This window comes from Lutjanus erythropterus, chromosome 4 (genome assembly GCF_056507025.1).
Source record: "Lutjanus erythropterus isolate fLutEry1 chromosome 4, fLutEry1.hap2, whole genome shotgun sequence".
NCBI lineage: Eukaryota > Metazoa > Chordata > Actinopteri > Lutjaniformes > Lutjanidae > Lutjanus > Lutjanus erythropterus.
This window is the reverse complement of record NC_139320.1, coordinates 9,280,641-9,301,410: the sequence shown is the minus strand read 5'-3', so window position 1 is coordinate 9,301,410 and position 20,770 is coordinate 9,280,641. Positions and strand designations below refer to the sequence as shown.

Below are 20,770 nucleotides of genomic sequence, written 5' to 3'. Positions count from 1 at the left end.
TGCCAGTATATATCCTCTGTACTGGACCTTTAATTGTTCAGCAGAGGAGCTGGAGATGTGGTGTCCATCTTTATTTACAGTCAGTGATTTTCACCTAAAAGGTGGAAGTTTAAACCCTATAATTTCCTGTCAATATTTACCTGCACTCGGCTCGTGTTCACTTTCCATCTTGCCTGCGTTTGTGTCTCTTTAAAACCAGTCAGCTGTTCATCTCCATCTTTCAGAAGCGTGGAGTTGGATGATGATGGTGATGATGGTGTGTCCCCAGTTGTCCACTGTTGGCTTTGTCTCTCAGCATGGTGAGCGCCGTGTTGGAGAAATCCCTTAAGATGTCCACTGTCTCCCGCTGCAGCAGCAGAGACTCCTGCACAAACTCCTGCTGGCTCTCCACCAGCAGCTGCACTGACTGAGCCAACATCTCCAGAGACTGAGACACCGAGGTGAGGAGCATTCGGCTCGCCCGCTGCTGCTGCACGCTCTGAGATGCCATCTGAGCCACGTGGTCCTGGGCCCTGCAGGAGGACGCTCCGGCCGGGAGGGGGTCAGGCAGGTTTGAGCCTGAGAAGGCGGAGGGAGGATTGGGTGGGAGGCCTGATGAGGAGGGCGAGGAGGGAGACAGGTGATGAGAGTTGGAGGATGAGGGAGCAGTAGAGGTGGCGGTGGAAGCAGCAGAGGAGGAGACAGGTGGTGGTGGGATGGAGGAGGTGGAGGGTGCAGGAGGAGAGGTAGAGTCATTGGCTGCAGCAGGTTTGGAGGTGGAGGCAGGAGGAGGAGGAGCAGAAGAAGCAGTCATGTTGGAGCTTGAGGGGGACTGTGGCGGAGGAGGCGCAGCAGAGGATGAGGCGTCGTCTGCGTCAGGGAAACCAGAGGATGAAGAGGGTCCAGGTGGAGGTCTGGAGGAGGAGGTGGTGTGATTCTGGCTGTTGTTTCGGGAGTAGGTGTGGACCGGCTTGACCCTCAGCAGGGCGTTGTCGGGTAGGGGATCCAGGGAGGTGGAGGAGGAGGGCGGAGGGAGAGAGGAAGCGTAGGAGAACGTGGAGTCGTCGTTTTCGTCAAAATCCATTGTACGTTCTGTTAGGTGAGAGACAAAACATGTCAGTCAGTTTAACACTCACAAGAGTAAATTCTTTAAGACTAAAATCAGAGCAGTTTCATTCGTCAACATTTCTTCCACTTTTCTTCTCTTGGTTTCCTGTTCATGATCAAGATGTGCACAAAGCCTGGGTCAGAAATCACAGTCCTAAGATGTTGTGATAACTAATTTATGAACAGTTTCAGTTTTAAAGGGATAGATCAGATTTTCTATGAGGTGCTTATTAGGTCTAACATCTAATAAGAGCAGCAGGTGTGGAGAAAACTAAGTAATGTTCTGCTATGGACAGGATCAGCAGCATCATGTATTCTAGTATCTAGTATTTTCACTCTGCTCTGGTCTCCTGTCAGAAATGTCTGTCTGACAGCAACATAACGGAGGTCAAAGGTGGGGGTGCAGCAGACCATAGCCGCACTGCTGGCAAAAAAATTCAAACTATACCTTTAAACTTGTGGAAAGTTCAATTGAAACAAGGGGCCCTATCTTACACTGATCTAAAGCGGAAGTGGAAAGCACGAGGTGCAAATCCACCTTTGCTGTCTTGTGCCAGGGGTGCAGGGGGATCCTGCCCTGTCCCACCCCTTGTGCCTGCAGCACACAGCAGGATACACCTATCAGGTGTGTCCACGTGCCCTCATTAATTCACTGGCGAGCTTAGGTCAAATACGCAGTAAATCAATCAGAAAGTTGGCTCTGATCATCTTTAGATCAGGGGCGCAAGTTTTGGCAGCATGATGGGGGATTTACCAGGAAGAACAAAAGAGAAGATTTTCAAGCAAGGAGACAGGTCTCCTGGTTTGAGAAGTTAAATTACAAGAGCGTGCACTACATGGAGACGACAGGACGTCTCCAAAGCAGCTTCATGTGTAAATAGTTTATTTTACATTAGCGCCTGCAAAAAGCATTAACTCAAAAAACAACATGCACATCCAAAAATGATAAATACTGGGTGCTGGACAGAAGAACAAATACAAAAAGTTCACTTCTAAGTTTGTTTGAAATGTATCAGGCTTTCTAATTATAATAATAATACATTATTCTTTATAAGTGAGTTTAACTTTAAAGACACACACACACACACACACACACACACACACACACACACACACACACACACACACAGCTGTTAAACATAAATGAAAGGTGTTTTGTGATGGTGGAGGTATGTGTGCAACCCTTAGCCAAGCATGAGACATACACTTCAAATGACACTTAACTAATCCACACTGTGTGTGTGTGTGTGTGTGTGTGTGTGTGTGTGTGTGTGCACCTCGGCTGTGCTGGTTGCTGTCTTGTGCATTCAGACGATTGCGCCACAGACTTAATGCTTCAACCAGGTTTTATCTGGTCGAAGTGGTTTTTAATCCACCTGGCTATGCCTTTGCTTTGCCTTCATTTTTAGACTTCTGGCCCACAGCTGCACAGACCAGGAAGAAGTTCATTTGCTATCTTGCAGATGTGGCAAAAATGGCACTTGTACTAATGTAACATAGCAAAGCCACCTGTACCACCAGCGCAATGGCTCTGTGCTGAGTGTAAGACAGGACCTAATGTTTATAGCTCTTAAAAAATCATTATCACTAAACTGTTGTGTAATTCTAAAATCTCATAAGGTCCTGGAACCAACAAACCATCTCATTATGCTTGATTCATATGAATTTAAACAGAAGTGTTGGGTAATCATTTGTATTTAAACTTCCCCTGCAGCCAGAAACCAACACTCAGCTGAAAACATTAGTTCAAAACTTCATTCTCACCTCCATCATCAGCGAGGTCCAAGTCAAAGTCCGAGGAGGAATGGAAAGGATCGCCTGCAAAACACAGCAGCATCACATCATCAGCTCAGCAACAGTTTGAAATGTTGTAGTGCAAAATTTGTAGGAACACAAACTTTAAGAGTTTTAGAAAAAGAGGCAATAGAGCAGAAACTTTTTTAAGTTTGTAATCACAAGTAAACTGTCTGACAGTCTGTACAGTCATACCAAATTAATATAAACTGTCAGTCACTAATGGTTATTTGAAAGCAGAATAACATGGAAATATCTGTGTGCTTTTCTGTTCTTTATTAAAATAAATTTACAGACATACTACTGCATATTAAATAGTAATTTTGAAACACGGATATTTGTGTTTGCTTTGGTGCAGGACAAGCATTTTACTTATCTGGGTCACATTCTTGAATGTAAATTCTTTGAATTTGGAGTTACAGGTAAACAAGCTTTGAGGAGTGGTCTGGAGTGAGATTCAAAGAGTCACAAGATGTTCCATATTTTTTTCAGTCTCCTTTTTGTTTTCTCACGGTGGAATTCTTGTTCAGATTGTTATAAAGATAAACTAAGCTTTTATTATGATTCTTTTACCCGATTCTTTTAGATTAAGTGCAATTTAACAAAGTAAATAAAGATATTTTCATGTTGTGACACCTCATGACCATCAGACTGGGACTTTTGTCTTTTGTGATCTTTAAAGTTTTCTTCTGAATTTTTTTTTCACTGCCTGATGAGAGGTCTGTCCCCGTCTCCTCTCTGATGTTAGATTCAGAAACAGACTTAATTCACATATAAAAATGAACATGACTTTTTTGTGTTTCTGTTCATTCTGTCTAAAGTCTGTTTTTCTGCACAGTTGCAGAAAAACATCAGGCTGCACAAACATTATTAGTATGAAACTATTTGTAGAATCAGATTCCAGTGCTGCCTGCATAGGATTGTTTCCTTTCTGTTCATCAGCAATTTATTATTACTTCTATTTTGTCTATACCTTCATATATGTAGTACTGACATAACAATATGGTAATATGTATTAGAATTCAACTGTTTAATACTCTGTACAATTATAACAATTTAGCAGTGATTACTACTAAAGTTAAGTTATTATTATTTAGTAGTGATTACACTGGCATCACTACTGCAGTTATGTATTTATACTGTACATTTAATCCAATATACCCTCATTTATAATACTCTGCATCTTCAGCATTATTATTGTTTTACACTATTATGTCTTCCACTGTTGCATAATTTGTTTTTGTTCTTTTTTTAAACAGATTTTTTATGCCTCTTATTTATATTTTTTTCTATATTGTTTTACATAGTGGTAACATATTTCTTTTGTTTACATACTTATGGTTTCGGTTTCCATTATTATATATCCATATGCTCATATATATACTTGTATTCTTAAATGGGAGCAACTGTAACACAAACAATTCCTCTCCAGGGATCAATAAAGCATTTCTGATTCTTAAGTCCAAAACCTTTAATCTAGATCAGAATTATATATATTCACAGATTCTGTAATCCCTGTTTTTATTATTCCAGATAAAACTGATCTTGACGGTTTCGTTCTGGTTTTGCAAAGACTTTTCAGATAAAAGCACTGTGATCCAGGATCACAGAATCTAGACTTGCAGTCTTTGGAAGGGACAAGGTCCTGTTGCAGTGCTGCCATGTGTTTGGGCTGTGATCTAAACCTTCGCTAAGCCCCACCTCTAACAGCAACTGTCCAATCATAGCTTAGCAACCGTAACTAGAGCTGTCAAGCTTTCCATTTCTCTCTATGTTGACATGGTGTGCAGGAGGCTCTGAGGAGAGAGATACTCAGAGTTTCATGAGTCTGGACGATGACGTCTTTTTTGTTGTGAAACACGAGATCACATGTGTGGTTAGTGGATCAAACTCTGTCTTCATCTGCTCTGACATAAGCTGCAAACGTTAGCATGTCCGGCTAACTAATGTTAGCTTACTATCTGCAGTAACTTTACCTCCAGACAAACTTGTTAGATCCACTACATCTGCATTTGTTCTGTGGGGGTTTGAGGAGATGGGTTACACTTACATCTGTTTGATACAGAATCAAAGTGGCTGGCTCGCTGTCTCAGGTCTAAACCGGGTTAGCTTAGCTCTTAACCCGGCTCTCTTCCTGTGGTGATCGTGGTCCAGCTGGTCTGGCTCGGTGACCCGTCTCAAGGTCCGCTGCACTAATCGAGTCCCTGCTCTTCCTTTTCCCACGTTAATGAGTGTATTTCTGTCATCTATCTTGTAGATATACCTGCTGTATTTCACCATCTGACCAATGTTTGCTGAGATGCAAGCTAGCTTTAGCCTCAGTCTGTTAGCATTAATGTTATATCATGTACACATCTGTTAGCTAACTTTACATCAACACTTTCACAGGGTTCTTGTTTTAAAACGTGTCAGATGGAAACATTAAAACAGACTTTTCAGCCAAGTCAAGGAATTAGCATTAGTATTAGCTTACACCAGCCAGCTACACTTAAGAAATCTGTTTGTGAGTCCACAGAAAGTTTGGCAGGCTTAGTAACAGTAACAAAGGAGGACGAGGCTTAGTGAAGGGTCAATTATCAGCCCTTCTGTCACAGTGAGAGACATTGTGCTGTTCAAGGTTACTATGAAGCACAATGCAGGTGAGAATTATGTTGCACACTTTGTGTGGTTTTACATGTCAGGAGTTCAGGCCTGCAAAGTGTCCTTTTAACAGCCTATTTAAATGTTCAATTATGTTTCAAGTTCTTCCAAGAATGATTACATGTGTCATGTGTCCTACATGTCTCCTTGTCCACCTTGAATCCTGCTGAATCCACCTTTCCAGTCGGATCAAGATTATCCTGATTTTTGGCATCAAAATTATCAGATTACCAAATCCATATCCACATTTTGTAGGATCAGGATCACAACTCATGATTTTGAAAAACCCAGTTTTAGGATTTATCTTATCTGCATAATACTGATCTTAATTACAAGTCTTGGTCTCAGAAGACTAAATTTATATGAATAGATAGATGTAATTATTTCAAACATTTAAAAAATTCAGAGGCGTTTTTATCTAATGAAATATTCTGCCTCAATCCATGTTTGCTGGCATTCAGCCTTTCAAAACAACAAGAACACACCTGTATTTCTACCTGCATTTATTTATGTTGATGAAACTAGCAAGTTATGTTCATTTAAGGAAGGGGATTCAATAACTTGATTTCATTAACTAAGAATTAATTGTATAATTAATAACTAGATAAATCAGATTAATCACTTTATTCACATTCAGGATTTTGTTAGAGAACTTTTTTTTATTTTAGGGTGATGACATAAAATATGACGAAAAACATTCAATGCTTCTTTTGAAAACCTAGATAGAAGCTTTGAATGTAAAATCAAATGACATTATGTCCAGTCGTACACTTGACATACTGCAAATAAACATGTCCAGAGGAACCTGTGTACAATGTTAGCCACTGCAAATCCTTCTGTCTTGGTGCACATCAGGAAAAAAAAACAAAAAACTTCTGATCTCACTTTTGGTTTAGCTCTTTCTAAAGCACGTGTCAAACTCAAGGCCCGCGGGCCAAATGTGGCCTGCCACGTCATTTTATGTGGCCCACAAGAGCTTAAAAGGTCTGATTGTCTTATCATAAATAAGTCAAAAGGGTACATTGACCATAAACTACATTTCCCATAATGCATGCCGATCATGTTACCCGTGAAGTGACGGCATCCCGCCAATAGACTGCAGTGTTTCCACATCAACCAAACAAGTGGAACTGAGAAATACAAACAATGATCCCAAAATGTCCAGGAAGAGAAAAACTGATGGAAGGCTGATGCAAGAAAGATGGGAAGGTTAATAACATGTCATAACCTGTTATTTTTCCTTATTCACTTGAATAGTTTGAGCGTTGATTGATGGAGTAATGTGGGTTTCATGACCTGACAAATTAAAAGGATTTATGTTTTAACAGAGCAACAAGCAAACATATTTGTTTTTACATCTATGCAAATATATATATGTAATATTTTTAAGTTGAATAAGTAAAAAATTATTTAGTTATTTAACATTAAGGAGTAGTTGCATTTATTTTACATTACATTTAGCTACATTTATACTGTCTTAGTTACATCTGGCCCTTTGAGGGCAGCCATTATGCTGATGTGGCCCTGGGTTTGACACTCCTGCTCTAGACGCTCTGAAAGTCAGTTTATACAAGTGAACTCCTGCCTCGTCACTGGTGCAGACTTGCGCTTAACTCACCAGGGAGCTCTTTCTCTGGTGACGACAGAGGAGAAATGTCATAGGAGGATCCTGCAGGTATAGAGTAGGAGGAGCCGTCTGTCATGCTGAGGTAGGAGTATGAAGAGGGGTTGGAGGAGGAGGAGGGAGTGCCGTTACTGTAAAGCTTTGGAAAATCATCTTCTTCACCAAAGTCCAGATCACTGTCGCCATCTGACAGCCAACAAATGAACATCAGTTCAATAAGGAGAAAAAACAGTTTAAATCAACTAAAATTATGTTTGTTTCTATAAAGTCTCTTTTTTGTAGCATCAGCTCTTTTTTTTTTTGTTTAAACACAACTGTTGTCCCAGTATGATCCACAGGAGTTTGAAGAAATATCTAATAATGATTATTTTGAGTGATATTGTAATTGTGATATGATTTGTGATATCAGAGGTAATGATAATTTTTACATCATTATTCTTATCTTGATTGAAAAACATGTTAAAATGACTGTGGTTTGACTTATGTGCAGGCATCTGAACCAAACGAAGACATTTTTAAGTCTGCAGGACGTCTCTGTCTCACCACATTCACTCATTTAAAAGCTTTTTGACGTATTTGAACTTCATAAATTTTGCACCTCCTCCGGTCTGAACTGCAGAAAGCAAAGTTACAATTTCAATAAAATCCTGTTTTAATTTTTCAGCCCCGATCCACAGGACTGGTTTAAAATCTGATCCAAGCATATTTTGATAATCATGTAATATATATATACATATAATGATAATTTATATATATAATATATAATTTTATAATGATCATTTATCAGCAACAACCTGATTAATTTAAAAACAGCGAGTTAAAACCTTTTAACAGCGAGACAAAATAACTCGAAGTCTCTCCTCTGATGTTTTGAATGAATTTCGGAAACACGACTTAGAACCACAGATGAGCTGCTGCATTTGATTTGTGGTATTTTCTGTATAATGGAGATAAACAGAAGCTGTCAGGTCATTCCTACAACAACAAACACAAACTTCACACACACACACACACACACACACACACACACACACACACACACACACACACACTCCACAAACCTCATCTTTGTTGCCTTAATAGTAACATTATAAAAAAATCGTTTTATGATTGATGAGTTACTCCTGAGCATCTTTCTTTGACTCTATATACTGAATATTTTCTTAAAAATGTATTTTGCAAGGTTTTTTTGGCTAAAGAATATTTTGAGGGCTTTGATCTCCAGTTCCCGACAGTTCTGGACATGTATGAATATGTACAAACATTGTCAGGTTCAATCAGTAATGTGACCTGCTGATTATGTCTTTTTATATAATTATTCATCCCTGCTGAACGACTTATGAAGCCCTGTTAAATACTGTAGAGGCTTTTATATGTAAAATTTATGATGGATATTGACTTTTTTAGATTTTTTTATTTTAGATTTTCTGAACACCAATTTCATCCACAACGTTGGAATCTGATGAATATGAGTATATTTCACTGCTGTCCTTTATTTACAGGGACATAAGTGATTAAATGTGTGCAGTTTGAACAGGACAAACTCTGATTATTGTTATTTAACATATTATATCTTGATGAATTACTTGTTTTGTTGTTTCTATGATGTGGGGTTCTAATTATTCAATGATGCTGTTTTTAATTGACAATGTAAATGTTTCTCTGTTGGCTCATTTTCAAATATAAACTGCAATATTTATGATTGTAATATCTAGAAACTTGTTTGTAAGTGGTATATTTTCTGTGAATGTGTTTTAATCTTTATGTATTTACTAGTGCTGTCAATCGATTGAAATATTTAATTGCAACTAATTACAAATTAATCACATATTTTTTATTGGTTCAAAATGTACCTTAAAGGGATATTTTGCGAGTGTTTAAAATGTAATTCAAATGTAACTGTATTAAATAAAATACACTGACCAAAAACAATGACAAATATTGTCCAGAAACCCTGCACTGCATTTGGCATAAAAAATAAGCTGAACTAGTAACATCACAAAAACTATCAGTCCATCAGGCACAGATGAACATATTGATCTGCTCAATTTAACATTAAGGCCAAAATGCACTAAAAACTTCAAAACTGTTGTATTATTATTGTTAATAATAGTTTTTTTCTTTAATAAAATCTGGTCCTCTGAGGAGAAAAATCCTCTCCTTTATTCAGCTCAGTCTGTATAATGACGAAACAGTGTTTTTGTATTAATGCAGCAGGATCATTTCCATCGGTGAGGATGTTTTATTCCACAGCAGACAGTAAACTGCACACAGACACACACTGAGGACATGAAGAAGACAGACACAGTCTGGACTCTTCATCATGACTTACAATAATGCAACTCAGAGACAAACGTTTCATGGAGGAGACGAGCGTCTGTCAGTTTGGTCTTTACAGAGACAGATATTTTAATCTGTAGTGTTTAAACCACAGAACTGTACAGTAACATTAGGATTCATCATCAATAAAGTTTTTATATCAGTCGGTACTTCACTCACTCGCTCCTCCTCCCTCCCTCCTCTCTGCAGCTCCTCTCTCCTCCCTCACTGTTACCATCGATCAGCAGGAAGTAATCAAGTAGTTAAAAGTACACAAATCAGACGTGGCCAATATAACAGAACGTGTCTTAGTTGTGTGTTAAAAAAACGGTGGCATTAAAAGGAATTTGCGTTAGTGCATTATTAACGTGTTAACTTTGACAGCCCTAGTGTTGACCCATTCAAACATGTTGGGGACACATTGTTATCATACAGAGTGTTATTTTTCTAACTCTGAAATACTGTTGTGTGTTTAATAACCCATTGATAATTTTGTCCCTTCATTTGCACATGATAAATGTGATTGGTTGTAGACTAACAACCACTCCCTATTGGATTCTCACTGACGCAAACTGTCTGCCTGATGAAGGTCTGCTAAAGAAACATCACAAATAAATGTTATATTGCACATTAAACAATGTGCAGGAGTCCTTCTGCAGCTAAAAAACATTTTATGAAAATATTTCAGGAGCAAAATCTGTCTTGTGCTTTATGTTACTATACATTTACAACAAAGGCCCCACCATAAATTCACTTTGAACTGGCTGAACTGGATTGCACAAACTCTTGTCCTCACCTCCTCTGGGACTCATCATCAGGATCTTATGGACCATCTTCTCCACGGGACCTAAGTTCTTCTTCCTCAGGTTGCTGCCATTCGGGCCCCGGAGGGCAATGATGCGTCGCTTTCCATCACATTTGAGGTCCGCCCACTTCTTCATGATCTGACGCACCTGAAAGAGAAAATCAAACATTCTATTGTCATGGTGTGCATCTTTTCCATGTAAGCGCCTCCTGCTACTGCTGCCTCCACTGATGCTTCAAACTTAGTGCTTTGGTCAATAAACAGAAAATTAACTGCCAAAACCTTTGATCATTAATCAAATACAAACATCAAATCAGAGTCCGGTTCCATATCATCTTCTGTTAGACTGAATAACTTTTTATAGGTACAGTAATGAAGACAAAGGTAATACTACAAGAGGAGTTAACCATTCTTCCTCACCAGATAAATCTGGTTAACAGGACAGAAAAAAGAGAAAATCACTTCTGCTACACAAACAGGACAGATGCTGCTGTGTGCAGCTCAGCTCTGATTTAAAAGTCGTCACATCGCCTCGAGTGAAATCATTTTCACTGATGAAACTCTGCTATCACCATAGAAACAGATCATAAAACTGTGATGTTCATTTAAACTTTGGTGATATCAGCTGTCTTAACTTCTACACAGCTCCTCTCTGCTCACCGCTGCAGCTCTGTCTCACCCAGTCTGTGACACAGTGTGTCTGCTGATTGATCGTGACTTCTAACCAATCAGATGTGCTGCTGTAGGCGGGACATTGAGCCAGACTACAGAGTGTAGTTGTGTATTATACTGTACAGTGTATAATGATCTAATATATGTATAGTATATATAAAACCGTGATATGATCCGAACCGTGAGTTTTTTGATCCTTTGCAGTCCTAACTACAAACCTCTTCCAGCACCTAAAAAAACATCACAAAGCCATTTACGACAGTTGTATGGCTAAAATGCCGAGCACCAGCACGCCACACGCTAAACCCAAGACAGGCATCATTGCCCGACATGTTTGAAAGTGTCACTCTGTATGAGCGTAGTTCTAAACGTCACGGGGAAGTCACTCGGACAATAACCGAGTTCAATGCTAAAGATATGGTGCCTGTCAGCGCGGTGACCAAGCCTGGGTTCACAGCATCGATAAATACGCTTAATAAACGGTACAGTATATCTCCTGTACATACTTCAGTCAGACTGCCATACCAGAGATTTAAAATGATCTTTATTTTACAGAATGTTTAAAAAGTGTATTCTTTTAAACAGTACCTTATTTTCTGTCAGTGACTAAATACATTGAGGCAAAGCCAAAGATTTGTTGCTCTTATGTTTCTGTAATGAGCAGTTAAATAAAAATGTTATTTATCTCAACTCTTGTATCTTACTGTGACATCTTTTAATTCTAACAAAGACACCAAGCCTGTGGGAAAGAACATTTTATACTAAATGTATCTAATAGTGTGATGGCCATATTAAAATAATTCATGACGTTTTGTTGGAAAAAAAAGAGGATAAAATAATAATTTTTAAAAAATCTCATGTTAAGTCACAATATTGGAGAAAAAAATCGCAACTAGATTATTTTCCCAAATCATTCAGTCGTAGTCAAGCAGTTATTTCTCTGTTACTTAAAAAGGATAAAAACCCTCTCAACTGTAGTTTATACCACCGTTTCGCTGTCGAAAACAGATGCTACAATCCTTGCTAAAATTCTGGCACGTCACCTTGAAAGGATTATCTATTATTGCTTCCAATCAGACAGGATTTATAAAAAATCGTTATTCTTTTGTCAACATTGGGTGATTATTTAATATTCTTTGTGGTCCCACTCTGCCTGATCCTGAGAATATTGAGGTGATACTTTCAGTTGACGCTGAAAAAGCATTTGATCAGGTGGAGTGGGACTACCTTTTCAAGACCCGTTAAGTTTTTAATTTTGGACCTAAATTCATATCCTGGATTAAAATTCTGTATTCTCTCCCAACGGCTGCAGTGTGCACCAACAACAAACTATTCACCTACTTTAAGCTCAAAAACACACAGATGATAACGTGTGAGTAAAACACAGAATGAATCTTCACATGGATAAAACACACTTCATAAAAGATAAATAATAATAATTAATTGATTAATCATGAAAATCTCTGTCAGATTGATCAAAAATTGAAAGTGAAAATGATCTTTTGTTGCAGCCGTAACGTATACCTCAAAAAAAACCTGTGAATTTACTCAATGAGTCTGACAAACATGACGGTAACAAACCTCTCTGTGATTCTCTCCCAGTCCATTGATCTGATTGGTGATTTCAGTCCAGGTCTGTTTCTTGGTTTCAGCCGACACGCCCTGGTTAAACTTCCCTGTAGGGAGGAAAGCAGAAGAGACGAACGTCTGGGTCATCATGGTTCACATAACACAGTAAAAGAGTAAAACCACCATAATGCTGAAGGAGGATGAGTGTGTTAGTGTGCAGGGTATCATAAATAAGACAATATGTTGGTCTAACTGTACCCTACTAATCAACAAATATGGTAATGATGTCACATGGTTGCTATTGGCTGAGAGGAGCTAAAGAGAAAAAAAACTGATTTTACAATTCACTGCAAAAAAAATCTGCTTACTTTTAATGTCTGAGTCAGTTTTGGTCAAATTCAGTAACTATGGCGCTACATTTTGTTTACGACTATATATATATGTGGGTGTGTGTGTGTGTGTGTGTGTGTGTGTGTTAGGGATGCACCAACACATGAATAATTTCACAACATTATTGTGGACTTGCAGAATTAATTTTACTATTATAAATGGTGTTATACATGATAATTATTTCATTATCATTTACAGCATATTACCTAGTATTTTAATTTAACCTTTACATGTGTAGTATTGAAGTTTCTTCTTGTCTAAGAGATAATTAGTTCCTTCCTGTCATTGTTTAGGGGGACAGGTATGAGTGTGGCACCATGTGTGTAACAGTTTTGCTGACCTGCTGTGAACCTCAGAGTGAAGTTGTGTGTCCTGAGCTGTCAGGATGTTTTGGTGAAGAAGAAGTTCACAAAGAGAAGTTGTAGCAGCTTATTATGAAGAACAGAGGGTTGCAGACGGTGGCAGTGGTGTTTTTTATTCATCTTTGGATTAATTTACCGAGACATCAACTAGTTTACACTCGCCAGGACTTATTGGACTGCAGCTGCAGTCTACAGCTGCACTCTGTGCATTTATTTCAGTTTTACATGGACTTACATGAAATTTTTTAAGTCTCTGTGATCATTAGTGGATGATGTTGAGGACAGCAAGTCTCTCGCTGATGATGACGGCGAGGCCAAAAACAGTGGGTAAGCATCAGCGAACGTCTTGAACTCTGCGTCGTGGCGGTTCTTTAGATGTTTACTCGTGACGTGGTATCGGGTGTGGGGTATCGGGGTAGTTTTATGAGTATGAGTATGTGAGGACAGCATCAGACTGATACCTGATGCCGGTATCAGTATCGGTGCATTTGGCCTTTAAACAAATATTGTACCACCTGCAATTTGAAAATTGTAGCAGACCATATTGCAATTTTGATAAAAATTAAACTAATTCCATTAAAAGCTAAAATTTAGAGCTGTTCATCACACCTAGTTTGTGAAAAAAACATAATATCTAGGATCTAAAGATGAAACAACTCATATTAGTGGTCATAAACATAAAGGATATTTCTCTCATGTTCTGTGTTAAGAAATATTGAGGATATTAAAAAAAAAACTACTTAAACAAGGAGACAAAATAGGAAAAATTCTTCCAGAACCAGCAGCTCCAATCACAAGTCGACTTTGTTTCACCTTGTTTCCACTTGAATCTGATTCTTGTGTAAGGCAATAAAACAATAGGTGTTTCCTTTTTTCATGGTGGATGATGATAAGTTGAATAACGTTTCAGTCAAATATACAGAGAAATAACACCACTTTCTACAAGCTGTGGATGACAGGTAGGGCCAGGCGTGGCGTTATGGACCACCGACCTCTACAACTGGCCCACTTTAAATTACTGGGAGAAAATATATTTCCTTATTTTTTTATTTTTAATTATTAAAATCAGCATTTTAGGACACCCTTAAGACAAAAAACTTTCCACTGAAAAACATTTATTCAGCTATTATCACATGTGAGGTCTGGACCAATTACAACGGGCCATTATTCATCACTCCAGACATGTTACCCTCATGCACGCACGTCAAACTATGGCGGTTGTTCAGCAGAGGTGATGACCGGTGTACTGAGGAAAGCTTATCATTGTTTTTTACCTGCATATGCATTTCTCATGAAAACTAGAACTTGTAGAAATGGAAATAATACAGGAGGTGGAGCTGAATGTTGCTGCCTGACTTGATTGTCTTCAGATGAGCCTCACAGCACAGATAGTTTATGAATGAACAGCGCATCGCAGCGCGCTCTCTCTCTCTCCTGTTAAAAGTCATTGTAGCTCACCCATCATTCTGATTGCTCGATTTCTCCCTGAAATCAATTTAAAGAGTAATCCAGCCAGATCAATCGAAATGCATTAAAAGGAATCAAAATGTTAAAAATTTTCTTAATGTATTGATCTACTTGATCCATACTGAAAATACAAATAAGGAGATATCCTGTGCCACTTGAAATAAATAGAAACTGTTGTGGTGAAATAATAAGATATCTCAGCACTGAAACTGTTTTTAAAAAAGATTTTTAAAGTGTCATAATCAACTGGAAGTGCTGGTCACCCTCCACAGCATGATACCAGTCATTTTTGTTAAAGTCAGATTACCAGTTGGAAACAGTTTTAACTTCTGAAATGCAAAATCCCACACAAACTTACTGTGACCCACCCAAAACTGAAATCCTGGTGCCGTGCCTGGGTAAGGCTGTACAATTTGGTTTAAAAAAAAAACAAAAACAAAAAAAAAAGTCATATTATTATTTTTGACTGAAATTGTGATTGTGATTAGTGGAAATGATCATTTTTGCATCACCGTTTTCATGTTCACTGGAAAAAAAAAACACTATAAAAACCATGATGATGTGATATTTATTAAACATGTTTCATCTGATTTTTAGTTCAGTTCATTTTTGCACCTCTACAGAACCTCATTATAATGATTCACATTTTTCCTTTTAGCTCTGGTTCTGTGGTTTTGATGCTGCACTTGGCCATTATGATTTTATTGTGATTGTGATTAACTGTGCAGCTCTAACAAAAGGTACCACAGAGATCCAAACAAAACAAAGGAATAACTGCTTCCTACTCACGGAGGATGATGTATCTGTTCCTCTTTACTGCCTCCAACAGCAGTTTCACCTCAGTGAAGGAGAACCTTGGTTTGGCTTTCAACGCTCCTCCTCCTCCTCCTCCTCCTTTAGCTCCTCCCACCTTGAACTCCTCGTCGTCATCACGCCACGGGACCGACATGGCCGCTCCTCCTCCACCCTGTCCACTCACTTTGGCACTGAGTCCAACTTCAGCTCCCTGCAGGACTGCGTCGTACTGATCCACCTGCCAGTCTGTCAAGTACAACACGCAAAATTAACAACTGTTTTTAATGAATTGTTCAGAATCAGTGTCTTTCTCTGATTTCAGCTTCTTAAATGTGAATATTTTCTGGTTTCTTTACTCCTGTCTGGCAGTAAACTGAATATCTTTGAGTTGGGGACAAAACAAGACATTTGAAGGCGTCACCTTGGACTTGGATCAATAACTGATTAGCGGAGAAATTATTGCCAGATTGATCACCAGTTGAAAAATAGGTCCAAACATGTGAAAACAGGTACGCTGCTTGAGACGAGTATCTAAGTAAATAAATAAATGTGAACAATCTCTTTTCTGATTATCAGTGGCATTGACAGCTCCACCTTGGCTAAGCATATTAAAAATTAGAGATGTTTTTTTTCTCTTTCTCATGTGTCTTTGCTTGTATTTGTTTGTTGTCTTGTTGTTGTTGTTGCTGTTGTTGTGCTGTTTGCTTCTTGTCTTTTTGAACTATGTATCACACCTTTACAACTGTTGTTATAACTTGTTTCTTACTTTTTACACTGATTGTAAGCTGTCAACTTTACATCTGGCAAAAGACTACTGATGAAAAAGAGCCTTTTGGCTAATTATGGCCAATCTATATTAATGTTTATTAATATGCACGCTCCCTGAGAATAAATCAATAAATAATGGTGTTTTCTGCCATGTGGATCGTCCTGTCAAGACACTTGGTGACAGTATTAAACAGAATCCAAGAACAAAATTGTGAGACTGAGGTTTTTTCTTACCGAGATAATCACACATATATTACACAGGAAGAGCGACACTTGCTCAACTTTGACTAAAGACTCACAGAGTGATGGACTCTTGATAAAAATTAATTCACCACTAAGATATGATAAAATAAGGATCCTTTACTACAGTAGCTCATTTGAGGCAGCAGAGTTGGTTTCCACTGTGAAGAATCTTTAATCTGCAGTAGAAAATCTATCAAGAACAAGTCAGCCTGAGTTCCTACACTGCCCCCTGCTGGTTGAACTTTAAAAGTAAAAAACAGAGGATGAGTAATGTGACGAGTCCATCTGGATCAAATGACCAAAATATCTGTCATTGTAAACATTGCTCTGTGATACACACACCCTAAAATTATTACAAACAACAAACACCATGAAAATGTTTTAGTACTTTTCAAATTAATGTGGTTGTTTGTTTCCTGTTTCTCTTCTTAATTTGTTTGGTTTGTCTTTAATTATTTCATAAAGAGTGGTTTCATTGCTGAAAAGTCCTCTTTTAACTCACGTAAACTTATCAATTTCAAAATGAAGAAATACTTTATAACAAGAAAAAGTCCTGCATTCAAAATTTTACTTTTCAAAAATATTACAATCAAAACATACTTAAAAGTAGAGCTGAATGATTTTGAAAAAATATCTAATTGCAATTATTTTGACTGATTTTGTAACAGAATATGATTTGAGATATTAGCGTGATCTTTTTATATTATTATTCTTATTTTCATTGAAAAACATTAAAACCATTATAGTGTGTTTTTTCAGGGATCTAAACTAAACAAAGAATGAATGAATGAATGAATGAATTTTTTATTTTTGTGTCATGCACCAACAAGTGCCCAGCCCAAACAGGCTTACAAGACACCATTATTTAGATAAGACAGACCAGAAACCAGAGAAACAAAAAAACAGAACAAAGATGTTTTTTTCTTAAGTCTATGATTTGAACATTACAGAAGGCCGTAACTTCAATTAACTGTTCAGCCCTACTTTAAAGTACAAAAAGTAGAAGTACTGATTATGCAGAATGGACCATTCCATAAGAAATTAGATTACTGAATTATAATTACTGATATACACAGCTATTTTTTTAAACTAATACTACTGAGCTGTTTTCATGGCAGCCATTTTGACACAAACTAGTTGGATAAACACAGGTGTTACCAATGATACTAATAAAGGCTCTGTTCCATTCAGGTCAGAGTCAGGGTGCTGCTATTGAGCATCCTGGTTCACTGCAAAGGCTCTGCTACAATAAATGGAACAACACCTTCATTAGTATAATTGGTAACACGTGTGTTGACACTATTATTTCATATCAATATGGCTGCTGTGAAAAAGTTTCATATTTAACCAACACCCCATAATTTGTTCATTATATTTTCTCTGCTGCAGAGTAAATCAATTCATGGATGTTTATGTTTACAACTAAACACAGAAAAAACTAGACTCAGAAACAAAACTAAAATCAACTGAAGTTTTATCAAACTCACACTATGGCCTACGACAATTTTCAAAACACAGGAGGTGAAATGTGTGTTAAATGAAAATGTTTTAACATTTTAATTTGAACCCGGTGCTGTAGAAATGTCCTGACCTACACAGCAGATGTTTAGACTTGAGAAAACATCTTTGTTGAGACAGATCCTTACAATAATCACTCCACTATTATATGTTTTAAATGAAAATGAGAAAAATAATGAAGACATTAGCCTTCCCTCTAACATCAGCAATCATATGACGGTTGCAATATCATTCAAAATAATCACAATTATAGAAAGATATTTTTTCAAAATCGTTCAGCTCTTGAAAAAAACTGGGATTATTGTTTTGGACAACAGCCATGTAAAGATAATTACTAAATCAGCCTGCTACCACCTTAAAATCAGACCAGGAATTAAAGGATTTCTGTCTTAACAAAATGCAGAAAAACTTTTTCAAGCCTTTATTTGCAGCCAGCTGGATTCAGAGTTCTCTGTGAGTTCAGCTCATTACATGCAAAGATTTTCTGGTTTCTTTACTCTCTGATAGTAAAATTAATATATTTGAGTTGTGGACAAAACAAGACATTTCAAGACATCATCTTGGACTTTTTGAAACGCGGACCATTATCTTTCATAATGTACCAGACAACTATTAATCGATTTAATTAATCTTTTGTTTTTATGATCTCACATGTAATTTTAATATTCTATTAACGCCTAAATTTATTTCTATGCTCCTGTAAAGCACTTGTGTCTGAATGGTGCTTTAAAATAAACTTACTTGTTTACTTGTATCAAATAAATGTGGGGACTATAAAGTACTACATTTCCTTCTGAACTGTAATAAAATAGTAGTAAAAAGTATAAATTAGGGAAAATGAACATACTCCAGTAAAATACCTCAAACTTGTACTCCAGTAACTGTACTCAACTACATTCCGCCGCATGTGAACTCCTACTCGATCTCAGATGATTTAAATGAACGTTGCGTTTGCTCTGACCGCGTGGTCCGCCTGAGCCAATCCGCGGCAACCTTGTCGTGTCTTTGTTGTGCTCGTGCCTGCTTCTTTCCCTGCTGCTGGCTCGTGCCTGGCGGCTCCTCTCTCAGAGCAGCCCAGTGATTCCGCCACCTCTGCTGGACATGGAGCGAGAAAACACCGCTACGACAAAACGGGAAAACTCCACGTAACGCGAGTTTCAGCGTCGATACGTGGATTTATCGTACACGTTAATGCGTTTAAAAAACAGCGTGTTGTAGCGGTTTGTGCGGTGAGTGCAGTTGCCGAGACAGAGGACGAGATGTCTGCTCGCTCCTGCGCTACGCTATTTTTACGTACTGTAGCTATTCACACTTTTTAACGCTAAATCTGCGCGCGTGCGCTCTGTTCTCGACAGTTAACTACGATGTGCGGGTTAAATTTCTGTACATGTAGAAAATTATTACCAGGAAAAAATGGCGTTGTTCTCTCCTTCTCCTCCTTCTTCCTCCGCGGTTCTCCCGAAAGTTCGGAGTGACGAGAACAACGCCACTGCGCAGACTCCGCAGCGCGAGAGATTTTTTTTTCCTCCCTTGAACGCGCAACATTTTCAGCTCGCGCGCCCCCAGCTGCCCCAGATACAGTGCACCAAGCATCTCATTAACATACACACCAACAAAACTCACGAATTCTGCGCAAATAACTCACATTTAGATATACGTTACATTAAAGTAGTTTTCACGTGACGCTATTTTGCACATTTAATATCTTCCTAAACTGTCAGCTCACACTTTTAGCACTCATGTTTACGGCCAAATTTGTGGTTATGCACCAACATATCACAGCAAATTCAGTGCAAATGAAAACGTGTTTGTCAATAAAACCGTTTCTGGCTCTGATATTTTAAGATCAACAGTAGTGACTAAAGGTTGTCAGATAACTCCTCCCCCTCGGCCTTGACATAATTCATGAATTAAAAAACAAACACGCACGCTGTGTTTCTACGCACAAATTTTATTGATAATGTCCATAATTAAGTATTTTACTAGAACAGACACAAATAAACACATTCTTGTTCTTAGATGTCTTAAACCTACTGAGTGACAAACACGGAGGCCTGTGAGGCTCAGTAAAGGTCATGTGCTTTTTATTGTTCAGTACTTCTGATAACCACATCATTAACAGCATCAACTCCAAAATGAAGGTGAGGACTGTCTGTCTGCGAGCAACAATACAGAACACATAAAGAATCAACACAGACACTGCAGAGGATTAAAACAAACACGATCATAGAGGCACAAACTAATGCATTTCATTTCCTATTAATGTTGTGATTCATAGTGTCAGTGTGAGATGAGACTGTCTGTCACATGAGGCCAAACAACAGCGATCCTTGTCATTTCACCACCATTTTACATCAACGTGTAGAAGAAAGAAGATGGAGAGTGAGGAGGAGGAGGAGCTTCCATGTTTGTCCGCTTGGTGTTGCCACAGACCTTCTTCTGAGGACAAATACGTGTTTCCTTCATCAGTGTAGTACGCGGCTGCGCCTGCAGAGGGCGCCATCACGCACGAGTTTGAGCTTCTGTGGAACATTTCGGAGGAGGGAGGAGTGGGAAAATACACTGGGAAATAAAGTGGCTGCTGAAAGTTGTTTATTTTTAATTTTTCTCCCTAAGAATTTTCTGCACATACAGGCTTGAATCTGTTTTATTTTTTATGTCAGGTTATAGAAAAAGGCCACTTTTTGGCTTTAGATGCCCTGGGCCGCTATTAGCTGT

The 20,770-nt window shown here is 38.2% G+C and overlaps 1 protein-coding gene across 2 annotated transcripts; it reads right to left on the bottom strand.

Annotated features, from left to right (window-relative positions):
* Positions 1–19,941, bottom strand: LOC146328061 (uncharacterized). Of its 2 annotated transcripts, XM_084716900.1 has the most exons (7): positions 19,457–19,940; positions 15,518–15,769; positions 12,522–12,616; positions 10,260–10,416; positions 7,139–7,330; positions 2,851–2,904; positions 1–1,071 (listed from the first exon to the last, which is right to left on the bottom strand). In XM_084716900.1, the coding sequence occupies exons 2-7, from the start codon at positions 15,675–15,677 to the stop codon at positions 221–223; spliced, it is 1,509 nt and encodes a 502-aa protein (XP_084573026.1). In that variant the 5' UTR covers positions 15,678–15,769; positions 19,457–19,940; the 3' UTR covers positions 1–220. The 2 variants fall into 2 exon arrangements, with proteins under 2 accessions (XP_084573026.1, XP_084573027.1); XM_084716901.1 differs by lacking the exon at positions 7,139–7,330 and having other exon boundaries at positions 19,457–19,941.
* Between the last annotated feature and the right edge of the window lie 829 nt (positions 19,942–20,770).

Excerpts from the sequence above, each read along its gene's own strand:
- LOC146328061 (XM_084716900.1), bottom strand. The coding sequence starts at position 15,677 with ATGTCGGTCCCGTGGCGTGATGACGACGAGGAGTTCAAGGTGGGAGGA. Across the intron at positions 10,417-12,521 it reads TGGGAGAGAATCACAGAGAG|GTGCGTCAGATCATGAAGAA; the intron begins GTTTGTTACCGT and ends TTTCTCTTTCAG. Across the intron at positions 7,331-10,259 it reads GATGATGAGTCCCAGAGGAG|ATGGCGACAGTGATCTGGAC; the intron begins GTGAGGACAAGA and ends GTTGGCTGTCAG.